At 49.0% G+C, this 18,048-nt stretch overlaps 1 protein-coding gene across 8 annotated transcripts in view; it reads right to left on the bottom strand.

Annotated features, from left to right (window-relative positions):
* Nucleotides 1-18,048, bottom strand: part of LOC101689163 (general transcription factor II-I repeat domain-containing protein 2) — a 36,421-nt gene that overhangs the window by 6,022 nt on the left and 12,351 nt on the right. For 7 of the 8 annotated variants that reach the window (XM_045074925.1, XM_045074930.1, XM_045074927.1 and 4 more), the window contains exons 4-13: nucleotides 17,342-17,461; nucleotides 15,893-16,076; nucleotides 15,691-15,719; nucleotides 14,163-14,217; nucleotides 13,825-13,868; nucleotides 12,321-12,398; nucleotides 7,752-7,808; nucleotides 5,123-5,185; nucleotides 1,247-1,324; nucleotides 274-357 (exon numbers count right to left, since the gene is read on the bottom strand). In XM_045074925.1, the coding sequence (XP_044930860.1) occupies nucleotides 274-357; nucleotides 1,247-1,324; nucleotides 5,123-5,185; nucleotides 7,752-7,808; nucleotides 12,321-12,398; nucleotides 13,825-13,868; nucleotides 14,163-14,217; nucleotides 15,691-15,719; nucleotides 15,893-16,076; nucleotides 17,342-17,461 (792 nt within the window). Of the gene's footprint in view, nucleotides 1-273; nucleotides 358-1,246; nucleotides 1,325-3,142; nucleotides 4,091-5,122; nucleotides 5,186-7,751; nucleotides 7,809-12,320; nucleotides 12,399-13,824; nucleotides 13,869-14,162; nucleotides 14,218-15,690; nucleotides 15,720-15,892; nucleotides 16,077-17,341; nucleotides 17,462-18,048 lie in introns of those variants that run through there. The other variant, XM_045074926.1, reaches the window with a different exon arrangement.

Genomic DNA, 18,048 nt, shown 5'->3' with positions numbered 1-18,048 from the left:
ACTTGTGATCTCTCTCTCTCTGTCAAATAAATAAAAATAAAATCTTAAAAAAAGAACTTAAAAAAAGATTTAAAAAATACATATATATTTTATTAACAATTTTTTTAGTAAGCTCTACACCCAACATGAGGCTTGAATTCAAGCCTAGATCAAGAGTTGCACGTTCTTCTGACTAAACCAGCCAGGCACCCCCAGAAAGATCAATAAAGTATTCATTAAAAAGAAATACCTCAAATATATACTTTCTGGATAAGTAACAATATAAAAACTTACCAAACTTTCGGCTAAAGAGGTCATTGACTTGTTCTCTTAGTTGTTTTATCTTTTCAATGCTGGATAATCTTTCCTTCTCATTATCTAAAAATAATCAGACAATCAAACAAACTAGGGTTATTGATATATTTGCCCCCTAAAAAGCTGTTGGAGAAAGAGCCTGACAGCATAGGAAGAAGCACTTTACCTGGCTTATCGTTCAGTTTAGTTTTTTGGAAATGTGTAAATGGAAGCCATCATAGATGACAGAGAATGTCCCAAATCATAAACCCATGTAAACACACTCCACACTGCTTTAGGGAACATTTTCAACATTATGTAGGACCAGTTGACCTCTACTCTTCAACACTGAATTAGCAATCTTAGCCAACGCAACATGACAAGTAAAAGGAATAAGACGTAGTAGGACTAGAACGGAATATTTTTCAATACTTCACATTTTTATTGTATTTAATTTTGAATAACTAAAGCAGTTATGTGGTTCAAAACTCACAAGACAGAACACCGCACAGTGAACCATCTCTCTCCCATCCCTTTCCCAGCTCTGTTTCCTTCCTTGGAGGGACTGTGTTATTGGATTCTTTTGTATCTCTCCAGATAGATTTTATATATACATATTCAGAAAGGACTGCTCGATGGGCAGCAGACAAACTCCCCTCTGTGGCCAATTCCTATTCCGTGGTAGCTGGTGCTTGGAGTTGCCCGCCCTGAGGTGTATTTTCCAGTAATGCCAAGGCATGGCTGTGAGAAGCAATATATCTGATTAACGATGTCTGATATAAGCAAGGTATTCAGTGTTTGACACTCTGTACTGTATTTGATATTTCTGAATTGCTGAAAGGATGAACTAAGCAAAAAAATAATAATAATAACAAAGTTCCAAGGCTTTATGACCCATGCCATAAAATGGTTAAAATATAATAAAAAGAAAAATATAACATCAATTACGATAATGCCAGATAGACGTCCATACCTGGAACTGTCACCTGAACAATGTTAAGATCTTCAACACCAGCCGCAGAATTTGTGACGCTGGATGAATTTGTGCTTCCTAAAAAGAGAAACTGAAATGTAGGACTTGAAGAAAATTAGGTTAACTCTCCTCTAAAAACGTCCACGTGCCGCTCTGATCAGAAGCGCAGGCTCAACTTCTAAAGCTTCAGAGAACATGGGCTGTAGGCAGTCGGGCTCCATGCTCTGTGTCTAAGACGCTCTCCATCTTCCCAGCCCCTCTGCCTTGCATGCACTTTCTCTCTCTAAAATAAATAAATAAATCTTTTAAAAAATAAAATACGAAAGTGCTCCTCTGGCTCCACATTCTATAAGTCATCGTAATAACCGCCGTCTGACGCAGGACAAGCGCACACCTACACATGGGCTTCCCCATGCCAAGGTCCTTTGCTAGGTGGTCATTATCTACCGAATAACTTATAGCCAATCCTTTAGAAAACTGCTCTCCAGACCAAAAAGGTGATTGGACTTGTAGTCCCTGCACGAGCGTCATGTCCCACAAGACAGTAGCACAGCAGGGAGGCCCTCTTGGAGAACGTTTCCATCAACCTGTGTTCAAATCACCGCCGGACTTGGATTCTAACATGGGATTTTTTAACCTGTTTCCTCGTTTAATTCAAGTAGAGTTCACACACAACGTTGCGTTGGTTTCAGGTGTACAACACAGCGATTCGACAACTCCGTATGTTGCACTCCATTATATTCATAAAAGTACTTTGAGGTAACAACCTAAGCGTTAATCTATGGAAGAACGGATAACCCGTGATTTATGCACACGGTGGAATATGATCCAACCTTGAAAGGAAGTTTTGTCATTTTCTGCCATGTGGATGAACTTTGGAGAATCTATTTTATTTGATTAAGTTATTATTTCTAACTTTTTTGAGAGACAGCGTGAGTGCACATGAGTGAGGCGGGGAGCGGCGAAGCAGGTTCCACGCCCAGCGCAGAGCCCGGCACAGGCCTCCCTCTGACGACCCTGAGATCATGACTGGAGCCAAAATCAAGAGTTGGGCGCTTAACCGACTGAGCCACCCAGGCGCCCCTGGAGATTTATTTATTTATTATTTTTTTAAAAAAGATTTTATTTATTTACTTGACAGATCACAAGTAGGCAAAGGCAGGCACAGAGAGAGGGGGGCGGGGGGAGGCAGGTTCCCTGCTGAGCAGGGAGCCCGATGCGGGGCTCGATCCCAGGATCCTGAGATCATGACCCGGGCTGAAGGCAGCGGCTTAACCCACGGAGCCACCCAGGCACCCGCCCCTGGAGATTTAAATGCAAGAAGTCAGACCCCCGAGGGCACCCACTGTACAATCCCACCGGTATGAAACAGGTTGAAACGGTAAAGCCACGGAGACAGAGAGTAGCCTGGCGGATGCGAGGGGCCGAGGGAGGAAGCGGGGGAGCGACTCGTAATGAGTTTGGGGTTTGCCTCTGACATGAAAATGCTTTGAAGCTACATAGAGGTGGTCGCCCAGCACCGTGAATGTACAAAAGCTACTGAATCGCTCACATTAAAACGGTTAATTTCATGTCATGTTCGTTTCACGTCAATAAAAAGAAATTGAAAGTATTTTAAGGGTTTCCTTTCGTGGGATTTCAAGGGAAAACCACCTCATTGTGTGGCTCAGAACGGAGGTCGCAGACGCCACAGTAAGGCCTTATGGTGGCCTGAGACTGGGCCGTGTAAATATCCCTTTCTTTTTTTTAAATTTTAATTTTTTTAAAAAAGATTTTTATTTATTTATTTATTTGAAAGAGAGAGAGATCACAAGTAGGCAGAGAGGCAGATAGAGAGGAGGAAGCAGGCTCCCTGCTGAGCAGAGAGCCCGATGCGGGACTCGATCCCAGGACCCTGAGATCATGACCCGAGCTGAAGGCAGAGGCTTAACCCACTGAGCCACCCCGGCGCCCCTAAACATCACGTTTTATCTGGAAACCCACCAGGCCCCACTGACTTCAGGTACGGCGGACTTAGCACAAACCCATCCCCACGGAGGGAAAATCCATCCATGCCTCCCTCCTGGCTACGGGTCAGGGACGTCACCTCTGGACAGGGGGCGTCTCCTCTGTGCCTGGTTACCCTGACGGCATCACCGCATGACTTCCAGTAAAACCGTCAGAGCTAACACCCCGCGGAGAAGCGGCCCCTTCACACAGAACCCGTCAGTGTCTGAATTTCCCCCTCATACGTAATGAACCTGCGCCTCCTGGGGACAGTGAGGGAAACGGTAAAGGCAAAATGAAGAAAAGTAAAATCACACACAATCCCCACACTGGTCGCTATGGGTTTTTTGGTTTTTGGTATTATCTTCTATTTTTTTCTTTCTACATAAAATTTCTTCTTTTGAAATAAAACTGAGATCGCAGTATAAATTATTACTATTTTTAAAGATTTGATTGATTGATTGATTGATTGATCAGCAGGGAGCAGGGCGGAGGGAGAGAGGGAGAGGAAGAGACAGAGTCCCAAGCGGACCCCCTGCTGAGTGTGCCGCCTGACACGGGCCTGATTCCAGGACCCTGAGATCACGACCGGAACTGGAATCCAGAATCGGACGGTTAACCGACTGAGCCACGCAGGCGCCCTGATCCTATGAGAAATTATGGCTTGGGTGTCCCTCCGTTTTTGTTTGTAACTTGTCTGGAGCCACACGGCGTTGTTTCCCTCTGAATGCACGGGGGCAGTTTTCCCAGCGACGGCCACAGCCCTCTTGTAACCGCGGGGCACCTGGGCTGCTCGCTCTTGTTCTCTCTTATGAACAGCGATGGGAGGGATCTTCCCTCTGAAACGGGGTCCGCGTGCTGAGAGCAGTTTCAGAATTCAGAGAAATAAAGGAAAAATGGAAGAATCAAATCCGGATGGGAACAACCATTCCGTTTCCAAATCCCCCTAAAATGGCAAAATCGATTCAGACTCCGTGGTGAGTCACGGGAAATGATATTATCTCTAAATAAAAGGGCTCCCGGGGCGCCTGGGTGCCTCAGCCAGTTCGGCGCCTGCCTTTTGGCTCGGGTCCTGATCTCAGGCTCCTGGGATCGAGTCCCAGGTTGGGCTCCCTGCTCAGCGGGGAGCCTGCTTCTCCCTCTCCCTCTGCTTCTCCCACCCCCCACTCATGCTCTCTTGCTCTCTCAAATAGATAAAATCTTAAAAAAAACAAAAACAAAAACAAAAAGACCCCCACAGCAATTAAGCAACACAGAGAAATGAAAGTCCTCCAACCGGTAGGGAGGAGTAAAGCCCTCACGATTTGCAGACGACAGGATTCTACGTATCAAAACCCCTAAAGGCTCCACCAAGAACTACTAGAACTGACCAATGAATCCAGTAAGGCCGCAGGACACAACATCAAGGCACAGAAATCCGCCGCGTTCCCACACAGCCAGAGTGAAACTAAGACAACGATCCCATTGACAACTGCACCCCAAACAGTCAAATCGCGAGAAATAAACCACCAAAGAGGGGAACGACCTGGACTCTGAAAACGAACACTGACAGGAGAAATTCAAGACGATGCGAAGAAATGGGGACACATTCCACGCACACGCAGGGGAGCGGCGGGCGGAGGGGGAGGGAGAGGGACAAGCAGGACTCGATCCCGGGACGCTGGGATCATGACCTGAGCCGGAGGCAGACGCTTAACCCACTGAGCCACCCAGGTGCCTCCCCGCCAGCCTCTTCTTTCTTCCTCACTTGGGATGGAGCATAGTCTGGTCCCGGCCAGTGTGAGCTGCACGGACGCACATACACGTGCGCGCACACACACACACACACGCATACACACACCCCACGCCACACTGAGCCGCGTCCCTCTGACGAGGCTTCCAGAAACTCACCTTCAATTTTCACCTCGGCTTTGGGGTCCTCGCTCGTTTCTGAAGGGGCACGCGGAGTGGAATCTTGGGAAAAGAAAAAAATGTCTACAATGACCTTGGTTGCTGTGTGCCCTCATGTTGCAGCCTTCCACGGCTCCTGTGCCGAGACAGCAGCCTGGCCTGGCACGTTCAACCCTGTCCGTACTTAACACACGTAAAAGTGTAAATGTGAAAGTAATTTTATTTTTTTTAAATTTTTATTTATTTTTACTTCTTTTTTTAAAAAAATTTTTATTCAGTTAGCCAGCATGTAGTACGTCCTGGGTTTCAGAGGTAGAGGTCAGCGGTTCATCGGCTGCGTCGAACGGCCAGGGCTCGCCACGTCCGTGCCCTCCTCCGTGCTCACCTCCCAGGCACCCCGTCCCCGACCCCGGAGCCCTCCGGGAACCCTCAGTTTGCTTCTTGGAGTTAGGAGTCTCTCACGGTTTGTGTCCCTCTCTGGTTTCCCCTCATTTAGTTCTCCTCCCTCCCCTGTGGTCCTCTGCACTCTTTCTCATATGCCTCCTATGCGTGAAACCACATGATAATTGTCTTAATCTGATTGATGTATTTTGTTCAGCATCACACCCTCCAGGGGAATATCGAAAAAGAGAACCGAAGTTGGCGGCATCACAATTCCAGACTTCAAGCTCCATTACAAAGCTGTCAGCGTCAAGACAGCATGGTACAGGCACAGAAACAGACACACAGATCAATGGAACAGAACAGAGAGCCCAGAAATGGACCCTCAACTCTGTGGTCAACTCATCTTCGACAAAGCAGGAAAGAATGGCCAATGGAAAAGAGACAGTCTCTTCAACACATGGTGTTGGGACCACGGGACAGCCACATGCAGAAGCACGAAACTGGGCCATTCCCTTACACCATCCACTAAGATAACTCAAAATGGATGAAAGACCTAAATATTTATTTTTATTTATTATTACTATTTTATCATAATCTCTACACCCAACGTGGGGGTCGAACTCGTGATCCCAGGATCAAGGGCCTCACGCCCTTTTGACCGACGCAGCTGGGCGTCCCTAAATGTGAAGGTAATTTTAACTTTATGAGGGATCATACAGTAAGAAAGGGTAACCTTCTAAGGGATAAGGGGAGGCAAGAAACTCTCACATATTAAGAAACAGTACCCATTAGGGGACACGGAATGTCCTTTTCTTTGAGGTGATGAAATTCCTCCGGTCGGAAGCACCTTCTTGCTGTCATCAGACATCCCTCGGACAAAAGCAAGCTGGGTGCCCTGCGGGGCGGATCCCCAGCCACCAGCCCCCCGGGGTCCAGCCTGTTATGACCCCAGAGACACAATCGATTTTTCTGGTTTCCCAGAATTATGACCCACGGACACAAGCCTCGCTGGACGATCTCATCTAACTCTGGCTCATTTTAGAAAGCTGCTGTTCATTGTTCGTAGAGGAAGAAAGACTCTAAAGGAATCAGTTGTTGGATATTGGACTATCGTAACGTAAGATACACCGTCTGGGGGGGGAAATGGTGAAGACACCACACATCTCTGCTCTTGAAGCTGCTTCTTCTTCTTCTTCTTTTTTTTTTTAAGATTTTATTTATTTATTTGACAGAGAGACACAGCGGGAGAGGGAACACAGGCAGGGGGAGAGGGAGAGGGAGAAGCCGGCTTCCTGCCGAGCAGAGAGCCTGATGCCGGGGCTCGATCCCAGGACCCTGAGATCATGACCTGACTTAGAGAAAATCGAAATCATTTTGGAACCAAAAGAGGCATCATCCTACCCCTAAAAGTGACATCTTCTTGCCTGTAAACCGATAAAGATGTCCCATGCCTCTAGGTGTGGGGACAAAAATCTCCCTTATTAATGTTACCTTGGACATGTGTGAACCATTTTAAGAGTTCAGGCCTTACACACGATACTCAAGATTCATACACACAGGGAGGGAAGTACCATCAGATTTTACTTCTAGGGGCGCCTGGGTGGCTCAGTGGGTTCAGCGTCTGCCTTTGGCTCAGTTCACGATCCCAGGGTCCTGGGACCAAGTCCCACATCGGGCTCTCTGCTCAGCGGGGAGTCTACTTCTCCCTCTCCCTCTACCCCTGCTGTCCTGACTCCTGCTCTCTCTCTTTCTCTCTGTCAAATAATAAATAAAATCTTAAGAAAAAAAAGAACTTCCTAAAATAATTCTCAACTCTGTTCAAAAGAATTTGGAGGGGGTGGCACCTGGCTGGGGGTTGGTGGACCATGCAGCTTTTAATGTCATAAGTTCAAGTCCCATGTGTGGTGCAGAGTTTACTTAAAATTAAAAAAAAAAAAAAGAATTTTGGAATGCCCATCAAGAAGACAAAGTGGATAAAGCACAGGTGTAAATCTTTCTTACCGCACAACTTCTAATCTGGGTGCTTTAAGAAGAACCACTCACGGGTCAGAAAAGCAAGGGTGACAGAGCTCCTGAGACCACATTTTAGCGCCAAGACTCGGGTGTTTTTCTGAGGAGGCATGCTGGGAAGCTGCCTCACTGTCAAACATGCGTCGCGGGTCTTTAAAAGACCGCGCTCTCTGCAAAACACTGCAAACCAGAACACCAAAACCGAAAAGAGGCTAAAATGCCTGGTTTCTCAGACCTTCCATGGGTAACTCCATTTCTGTTACTTCGCCGCTGGCACAAGGATGCTGGCTTTCTGAAAGAGAAGCAAATGACACATTAAAAAAAAAAAAAAAAAAAAAAAAAAGGCCAAAACAAAATGTGAACAAGAATTCATTTAAAGGGGAGCCTGGGTGGCTTCAGTGGGTTAAAGCCTCTGCCTTCGGCTCGGGTCATGATCCCAGGGTCCTGGGATCGAGCCCCGCATCGGGCTCTTTGCTCAGCGGGGAGCCTGCTTCCTCCTCTCTCTCTCTGCCTCTCTGCCTACTTGTGATCTCTGTCTGTCAAATAAAATAAAATAAAGAAAATCTTTAAAAAAAAAAAAAAAGAATTCATTTAAAACCACGCCGACTGCCACCAACGCCGCCCCCTGCTCTCCTGCGCGCCCCCGCCCCGTCCTTCAAGTAAATCCCAGGTCTGGCCGCGCGGGGGCGCGCAGACCGTGCGTGTGCAAGCAAGACAGAGGGACTGGTCCTTCCCCTTCCCCACACCATGGCCCACCCCCAGATTAACACTCTTCTGTACCCTCAGTTCATACCGGGTCACTGTGCAAACTTCCCCAACTGCCTCGTACACATCTTTTTTAAAAAGTCATATTTGGGCATAGTTTCAAAGTTACAGAAAAGTCACAAAAACAAGAGTGCAAAGAGGAACCACATACCGTCTCCTTCAACGACGTGGAGATAAAGGTTTATGGTTTCCCTTGATCATGTGCAATCCCGGCCCCTACCCCACCCCAGCTTCCTAAGTAGCTGGATCGTGCATGTAGAGGGGATGTCCTTTTCTCCTTCTCTGACGCACCCGAGGACAAGTTAGGGACACCGTGGCGCTTCACCTCTGCACTTCCTTCCAGCCTTCCCTCCTCTAGGGCAGGATCTGGTCTAGGGCCCGGCACTGCGTCTAGTTCCCACTGCGCTTCACCTTCATTTAACCTGGAGCGGTTCTATAGTCTGCCTGATTTTTATGGCATTTCTGTTTTAGAAGAAGGGAGACTCCTGGGGCACCTGGCTGGCTCGGTGAGTGGAGCGAGCGAACCTTGATCTCAGGGTTGTGAGTTCGAGTCCCTTGTTGGGTGTAGAGATTACTTAAAATTTTTTAAAAATTGGGTGGCTAGTGGGTTAAAGCCTCTACCTTCGGCTCAGGTCATGATCCCAGGGTTCTGGGATCGAGCCCCACATTGGGCTCTGCTCAGCAGGGAGCCTGTTTCCCTTCCTCTCTCTCTGCCTACTTGGATCTCTGTCAAATACATACATAAAATCTTTTTTAAAAAATTTTTTTAAAATTTAAAAAGGGAGGGAGATGACCCTCCCTCCACTGAAAGTTTCTTATTTCGAGTTGGTCTTTTCTAGACTTCTCTCTAGATACCACAACCACTGGTGACTCCTGCTTGACCCAGTCTCTTATTATAACGGTTACGAAAGGATGGCTTCCCGATTCCAGCGCTAACCAGCACTTGGCGTTCCACAGAATCCATAAATGTTCTTCTGTAGCTCGCTTGTTCAAATCAGGATCCCGACGGAGCCCAACACGCGGCATTTGGCTAAAATGTCTTAAATATCTTTTCTTATAAACCAGGTTTCTTCTCCATTTCTTCTCTAAGTTGCCATCATTCGATGAAGAAAACCACCTTGTCTTGCGTTCCTCCCGCTCTGGAGCTTCCTGCCTGCGTCCTCATGGTGTCTTTGTGTTGTTCCTCTATCCCCCGCGTTTCCTGCAAACTGGTGGGTAGATCTAGAGGCTGGATCAGATTTAGGTTTGATTTTGGGGAGCACGTGTTCCCAAGGTGCACCTTCTACTGGATCCCATCAGGAGGCACATGAAGTCTGCTCACCTCCGCCTTCGTGATGTGAACACTGGACCACTGAGTTCAGGAAGTGTCTCCCTAATCCATTTGTGATAATTTTCCCATCAATGTTCTATGAATGGCTTCACTGGCCATTTGATGATTATTGCCAAGATGTATGGCTTCAATAGGGCTGTGTAATGGGGACATTTTATAGTTTTTTAAAAGCCTTACTCCCCCCTCCGTTTTTTTTTTTTTTTTTAAGTAAGCTCTATGCCCATTGTGAGGCTTAAACTCATGACCTTGGGAAGAAACCTGAATGGTGTTGATCCTCTTACGCCACCAATGTCAAAGGAACCTGGGCGTGGTGTATTTCAGCAAAGCTTGTCCTGTGCATTCTCCATTCCCAGGGGCCCCGGAGATGGGTCCTGTCTTGTCCTGTCTCCATTCCCAGGGGCCCCAGAGATGGGGTACCTGCACATATGAAAGACCTTACGGGAATTCCCAAGTCACCGATGTGTGTATGTGAGTCAGGGGTCTTCTGAGAAGTCTGTGCTCAGATGGAGGGTGAGGTCCAGGTGGGGTTGGGAATCAGACTTTTGTAGAAATCTCGCACGAGCCCCTGGGCCCCGGTGGGGCCACAGCTGACGTCACAGGCTGGGGAGGGGGGCTCTGCAAAGGCCAGTCGACATTCTGAGCAAGGGGCCTTGGTTGCCCTTATGGATGTAAACATTTCTCCCTCCCTTCAAGGGTATATAACGATGTCAGTACTTCAGCACGTGAGGACTTCGCCTGAGTGGGGGCAAAAACTCTCCGTCCCATGGAAAGCCGCCCACGATGTCAGGCAATTTTCACCCTTGGGGCATCAAGAAGGAAGGGGCCCCGCTTAAGGAGTCTTTGTGCCAAGAAGATATCTTGAATAGTTCCGTCCTTTTCCAAACAAGCAGGAGAAAGATTAGAAAGTGCACATTTAACCTAAATGTGGCTCTTCAAACAACGTGCTTCTTTCCGCAAAACTGAACCAGAAGGATGGTACGTACGTCTGTCTAGTCCTCTGCTCATTTCACGGCTGCCTTGGGAGCAGACTCTGTAAATACCCCAGATTCCCCCAACTGTATGCATTTTGATAGAGCTCAAGGTCATCTGAGCTGAAAAGGATATTCCTGGGAGTCAAGATGGAATCATGTGTACTTTTTTCCAAAACACGAGCGATTGAGACGCAGGCTACATGGATTCTTTGCGAGGGACACACTCAGCTCAGCAAGCACACGTGAGCACCTGCTGTGTGCACAGCCCTGGGCTCGGGGCCCTGGGGCTCAGAGCTGGGGGAAGACGCTGTGTGCCCCCCACCCCCACCCCAGGAGCCCACCACTGGCTAGGGCCGTCTGCAGCGAAAGCATAAATACCACACAAGCACGCAGGACTAAAGGTGCGTGCACTTTGGGGGCGGAAGCTCCCTGCTCTTCATGAGATTCCGACCGTCCAGAAAGTGGTGGAACTTGCTGGAAGCCTGCAGAGCCAGGAGGGAACCAGAGGGATCAGCTTGTATAAAAGCCGGGGGGAGGAGGATTCGGGGTCTGTTCAGAGACAGGAATCAGCCTGAGCAGGACGTCTGAAGAACGGAGCGGGGGGGCTGGTCGTGGGGGGACGGAGGGGGGCAGACAGAACAGGAAGGGAGCCGGGAACCGCGACCGAAGACACGGCGGAGGAGAAGCCACAGACGATGTGTGAGCAGGGGAGGGAGGCGACAGACCCCGTTCTCCAGGAATAAATGCTTGGGGGACAGGACATAGGACGGATCGAAAAGGGATCCAGCTGTGTGTGGGGGTGGGGCGGGCAGCCCAGAACCAGAGTGTATCGATACGACGGACACTCTCACTGGTCTTCAGTTTTTGGAAAAAAAATTTTTTTTTTTTTACCGTATGTTAGAGACCTCAGAATGGCGCAGGAGTATTTCAAGGTAAGATTTCTATGGGAAATACTTCAAACCTGGTCACGTTTGAACAATTAACGGCGAAATGTCCCGCAGTCTGCCTGCCTTCCCAGCAGAGTCAAAGACGAGACGAGACCCGGGGGCTTACAACGCTCTTATGGACGCGACATCGTCCTGTCGTCCAGCTGGCATCATGCTGGGAGGGGTCCATCCGGATTCTGACCTCGCCAGACAACTACAGACCACCTACCTGCGCCCTGTGTGAAACGTGCGCGTCTCTGGTAAGCCGTGTCTTCTGTTCCCCATTTAACTTGTCAATGAAACAAATATTATTAAGAACGGGACCTGAATTTCTTTTGATACTTTCCCAGGAATTTAGGGGACAGACCAGACAGGAGAGGATCAGAGAGAAGTTGTGGTTGTTTTTAAAATAGTTTCCACGCGCAGCACGGAGCCCAACGCGGGGCTCGAACTCACGACCCTGAGATCAGGACCTGAGCTGAGATCAAGTCACACACTTAACCGACAGAGCCACCCAGGCCAGGATTTTTGAACGCACAAAGTAAGACTTCCTAACAGATAAACTCAGGTCCTGTGCGCCCTGGAACCTTCACCCTCATGTTTTTGCCCTGAAGCCTGTGGACTCAGGCTACACGGGGTCTGTGCTATGACTGGGAAATGCTTTATGTCAAATGGCCCTATGCTAGATCCCGGGCATGTGGGTCTTCTTTTTATTTTTTTTTAATTACTCTCTGTTTTTCAGAAGGGGGCTAATGACAATTTTCTATCACTGATAACGTTTAGGGAAGAATATGAGGCTAAAATGGCATTACCTTGCGTGTTGTAGCAATAGTAATTAGGATCTTCCGATTCCTTCTTGACGGACACAGTCGCCGGCTTCACTGGGGAGCCTTAGGAGGCAACGAAGACGATACAACCATGCGTGAGTCCGCTGCCCGCCCCTACGCACACCCAGAGAGGCAGGAGCTGCTGCTGAAACTTCCAGGCTCTGGGTTAACACGACGGCACAAGAGTGAGCGAAACCACGCGGCGCTCACGCTCTCCGCGCAAACCGTAGACCCGTATAAAGGCAGAAGCCATAGCGACGTCATCAAACAAACAAACGACAAACGTCACGAAACAAACAAAGAACAAGAGAAAATCAACACAGAAGCCGGGAAGAAAGGAGGGGGATCAGAGGAAGAAGTAGGTCGAGTTCCCGGCCGGAGAAAAACGCTCCCTGTCCGGACAGCGGCGTCTACACGTGCGTTTGTGGAAAATCCGGTAAATGTGTTTTCCTTTTTAAAAAAATTTTATGTATTTATTTTTAATAAATATTTATTTTTAAATATTTATTTTTAATAAATACATTGAATAGAAATTTATTTATTTTTTAAAATTTATTTATTTGACACAGAGAGAGAGCACAAGTAGGCAGAGAGGCAGGCAGAGAGAGAGAGGGGGAAGCAGGCTCCCCGCTGAGCAGAGAGCCCGATGCGGGACTCGATCCCAGGACTCTGAGATCATGACCTGAGCCGAAGGCAGAGGCTTTAACCCACTGAGCCACCCAGCCACCCCTTGTTTTTCTTTTTTTAAGATTTTATTTATTTGGGGCACCTGAGTGGCTCAGTGGGTTGAGCCTCTGCCTTCAGCTCAGGTCATGATCTCAGGGTCCTGGGATCAAGCCCCGCATCGGGCTCTCTGCTCAGCGGGGAGCCTGCTTCCCGCCCGCCCCCCCGCCAGTTTTTCTGCTTACTTGTGCTCTCTGCTGTAAAATAAATAAATAAAAGCTTAAAAAAAGATTTCATTTATTTACTGGGGCTCCCAGGTGGTTAAGTGTGTGCCTTCAGCTCAGGTCATGATCCTGGAGTCCCGGGATCGAGCCCCGCATCGGGCTGTCTGCTCAGCGGGGAGCCTGCTTCTCCCTCTCCCCGTGCTCCTCCCCCGACTCGCGCTCTCTCTCAAATAAATAATAAAATCTTTGAAAAAAAATTTCTTTATTGAGAGAGAGGGTGTGTGAGGCGGGGGTGAGAGGCAGAGGGGGAGAGAGAGACTCTCGGGCAGACTCCACACTTAGCACGGAGGCTGAGGCAGGCTCCACAGCCCGACCCTGAGGCCCCCAGACGCCGCTGAAAGGGTCTCGTTTCTCACCAAGTGCGATGTTAGCTGTTGGCTTTTTGTTGTTTTTTTGTTTTTTTTTTTAAAGTCGCATTGAGAGAGTGCCCCCCCCCCTTCTACTTTACTGAAAGTCTCACATTTTAGAAGTAAAACCAAAGAAAGGAGTCATGATAACCCGCCAAAGACTTGGTTTTAAAGGCATCGGATCGGTGTACATACCGGAATCTTCCATGGGCTCCGTTTTCACACTGACGAGGCCGCAGCTGAAAGGGGAAGGGAGCCCCCGTCAGGACAAGCCGGTGGCGTGAGGCGAGACCACAGGCGTCGGGACACGCTGTACAACAATCCCCCGACATCCACACCATCCTCGCCCCCCCCGCCCAGCTAACCAGCCGAACACAAAGCTAATTCTTGTAATCTGTCATACAAATAAAGGCGTCCACAGAACATAGTCTTAAAATCCCCAAATCCCTTTGAATAAAGAACGTCGAACTTCCCCCGGTCTAAAAACGAACACGTTAGGGTTATGTGTGCATTTGATTCGCTATACCCCCTACCTTTCGCTTGGCGATGTCGCCGACCTCTCAGCGTCTGTGGCCACCACAGGCCCACCTGTGCGGGAGGAAAAAGACACTTGCTAGCCCCTTTCTGCACCTTGAAAATGCCAACGTTCAGAGGCACGCAAGGTGAAAGCAAAGGTAGAGAGAACTCAAGTCCAGCCCCAGCCCTTACGCCATCGTCCTGGGCAGAGATAAACTCAGAGCAGCCCTCGAGCCCTGGGGCCACGTGTGGGGGCAGATTGGGGGCCGAGGAGTGGACTGGGGCTGGAGCGACCTCACGCGGGTCACTAAACCTCCTGGGGCCTCAGTTTCCTCGTCTGAAAATGGTGGTAGGGTGACGATCAATTAATACGTACAGAGTGCTTAGAATCGCGCCAGGTACAGCACATGTGCAGAGAAAGCCTGGGCAGCTAAGACACTCCTATAGTGAAAGTACAAGCCATGGGGGACATCGGCCACCGGGTCCCTGGACGCCCCTGACCCTCAGGTCCCTGCTTTAACAGTACCTGGGTAAGTCTGGGAACTTAGAAGTGCTCTGCAAGGGGCTTTGCTTGTAGAGTAGTTCAGGGTCGGCACAATGTCAGGTTGCCCAAGAACCCCCGCCTGCGCCTTGTGAAGCCTGCCCCACCCCTCCCCTGGGCCTTTTGTTTCTGTAACTAGTCAACCCGGCCAAACACCCTCTTTGGCCTGGTCCCCCAAGGTCAGCTACGGCCACTGTGTTTCTCACTGCGTTCCAGAATAATCTGAAGGAGTAAGAAGTGGGCAGAGGTAGGTCTCCAAATGCTTCTGGCAAAATTATAATTTCTTGGTCCCTTGGCCATCAAAAGTTAAGGAGATGATGAAGGGTTGTGCGTTCTCAAACGTGGTCTCCAACACCCACACGTGCTACTTTCTGCCGGAGCACGTGGGATGGGCTTCCCGGCAGAACCAACACATAGTGACCCTGCTTTAGCTTGAGAACCTGGTCCTCCAGGAAGCTGTTCTGGTCACACAATTCTAACCCCTTCCAGGCCTCCGGGGAGGACCACCAGCCATCCTGAGAACATCACAGGTCATCGCTGGTTGTCTGTTGGACAGTCTCCTTCATTCTAGATCGTGAGTCTCTGAAGCATGGGAACGGTCACATCTCCTACACCCACTCTGGAACCCAACAATGCCTGACCCGTGGCTGTGACTCAAAGACCATGGGGTGACCTGGCATCCTCACACTCCTGTCCTTGAGGACAAGGTTGGCCTTACCGCCCTCCCTGCTCCAGCCGTGGAAGCTTGCCGGCTTGAGACCGGGCAGCAGAAACCCATCACAGTTCTCGCTGTGGTGGGTCCTTCCCTGACCTGCTCACCCTCCAACAGCACAATCCCCACCCCACCCCGGCCACCCTGGAGGGTCAGAAGGTTGCTCCCTCCGCGGGGAGAAGGCAAGGAATACACAAGCTTCCGAAAGTACCAAACTTGCATTTTAATTAAGAAAAGCAGAACTGGCTTAGCAGCCAGGAGCAGTCACCAAGTATGAGAGGCTGTCACTTACCTAGCTGACTCACTGGACCTAGGAAAGGTCTGCAAGAAAACCGATACTATTACCTGACGTGAACACACAAGGAAGACAGATCAAACATCCACATAATCAGCTTCTACGTGTAACAGAACTTAATGAACAAACGAACTTGAAACGAAGCCGCCCATTTATCCTCAAAAGGACCAGCTGTTATGAGGGGGATAGAGCCTGCCACCTGTTTATGATGAATGAAATCCCCGCTTTGTTCTCCAAGATCCATTTCAGGGTGGCAAGACCATAGTTCTCAGGGGGTTGAAAGGCGACTCCTTCTGGAAGGCCCTGCACGGCCACGGCCCCGGGGTCTCGCAGCATCTTCTCGTACGGAACAGGGACCATTGCTGTTGTCCCCAAGGCTTTCCCTAGAGGAAGAGTCCAGATGCCTTTAGATGGAATGAGCCCAGACGCTACCGGTCGGTTTCATTCGAGGTGGGAAGAAAACTTGGGTGGCGATACTCTGCTTTGAAGGTCAAGGAGAAGCTCATGTACCCCATTCCTTACAACCCAAGTTCATAAAATTCCCAAAGGGCCCAAGGAAGAACTTATCAAACATTTTACTTTACATCTTCACTTTAGAAAGAGGAAATAATAGGTCTTTTTTCTCCAGTCTGTTGGAGACAATGCACCCAGGTTGGCAGGGAGGACCCGTGGTTCTTCAGGCTGCTGTCAACAAGGGATGGGAGCCCCCACCCACAGCTTAGTCATCCCTATGTCCCTGTGTCCCTCCAACGAGTCAGGCCAACTTCCCGTGGAAAAGTTACAGAGTCAACATGGCCTCACGTTGCTGCCATCTTGGGGCCATGTCAGCCTTTCTGCACTGGCTGACCAGCCCCCAGGGAAGGAGCCCCATTTATCTCAGGGAAGGGTAGCCTGAGACCCCCAGAACCCCTATGCTCAGGGTCCCCCACAGTCAAGTGCTCACAGGGACCTGAAAGTTCCATAAATATATGAAGCTCTTTAAAAATGACAAACAAGACCCTGAGATGCTAAGGAAGGAGCTTATGTCGCAAGTAAGTACAACACCCCTGTAGCTATTTGGGTACTGAGCCCTTTTTTTCTTTTTAAAGATTTTATAAATTTATGGCAGAGAGACACAGTGGGAAAGGGAACACAAGCAGGGGCAGTGGGTGAAGGAGAAGCAGGCTTTCCCCTGAGCAGGGAGCCCAACATGGGGCTCGATCCTGGGACCCTCATGACCTGAGCCAAAGGCAGACGTGCAGTGACTGTGCCACCCAGGTGCCCCAGCCTTTTTTTTTTTTTCAAGATTTTATTTGTAGGGGCGCCTGGGTGGCTCAGTTTGTTAAGCAACTGCCTTCGGCTCAGGTCATGATCCCTGGATCCCGGGATCGAGTCCCATGGCAGGCTCCCTGCTTGGCAGGAAGCCTGTTTCTCCCCCTCTCTCTGCCGCTCCCCCGGTTTGTGCTTTCGCGAATAAATAAAATAAAATTAAATTAAAAAAAAAAGAAGAAGAAGAAGAAGAAGAACTGGCTTTTCACTTAAGGAGAATGTGGAGTTTTAAGTGTCAGAGGCATCTAAGTGGTCCCATGAATAAGGTGATCTGAAACGGGGTCCAGTTACCCCCTTGGTGAACTATTCAGAGAATTAATGCTTGGCCTGTGAACTTTACCGTAACAAAAGCAGAAATAGTCCTCAACCGCTTTTCTGAGTATTTCCGTTTCTCCTGAATCCATCGGCATCCTGTTTGCAGGGCCCGGGGGCTTGGCCTCCTGCGTTTCTTGGGCAATGCCTGTAAGTGAGTGACAGGCACAGAGTCATTGTCCCAGCATTTGTCTTGTGCGTTCCCTTCATATCTCTGCTTCTGGTATTGTGAAGCAAGAAAGGGGAAGAATGAAGAAACACAAAACCCTTTTTTTTCCCCTGAGTAAATTCTACCCCCAAAATGGGGATTGAACACACGACCCTGAAGTGGTCACACACGGCTCTGACTGAGCACCCAGGTGCCCCTAAAACAAGATCTTTTATTAAGAAAACCCACAGAGATGGGGTGCCTGGCTGGCTCAGTTGGTAGAGCATGCAACTCTAGATCTTAGTGTTGTAAGTTCAAGTCCCATGTTGGGTGTAGAGATAACTTAAAAAATAAAATCTTGAGGGTGCCTGGGTGGCTCAGTGGGTTAGGCCTCTGCCTTTGGCTCGGGTCATGATCTCAGGGTTCTGGGATCAAGTCCTGTGTCGGGCTCTCTGCTTGGCAGGGAGCCCGCTTCCCCCCTCTCTCTGCCTGTCTCTCTGCCCACTTGTGATCTCTCTCTGTCAAATAAATAAATTGAATCTTTGAAAAAAATAATAAAATCTTGAAAAAAATTGGGGGTTCCTGGG

This window comes from Mustela putorius, unplaced genomic scaffold (assembly GCF_011764305.1).
Source record: "Mustela putorius furo isolate JIRA1106 unplaced genomic scaffold, ASM1176430v1.1 tig00000139_pilon_pilon_pilon, whole genome shotgun sequence".
Taxonomy (NCBI): domain Eukaryota; kingdom Metazoa; phylum Chordata; class Mammalia; order Carnivora; family Mustelidae; genus Mustela; species Mustela putorius.
This window is presented reverse-complemented; position numbering and strand designations above follow the sequence as displayed.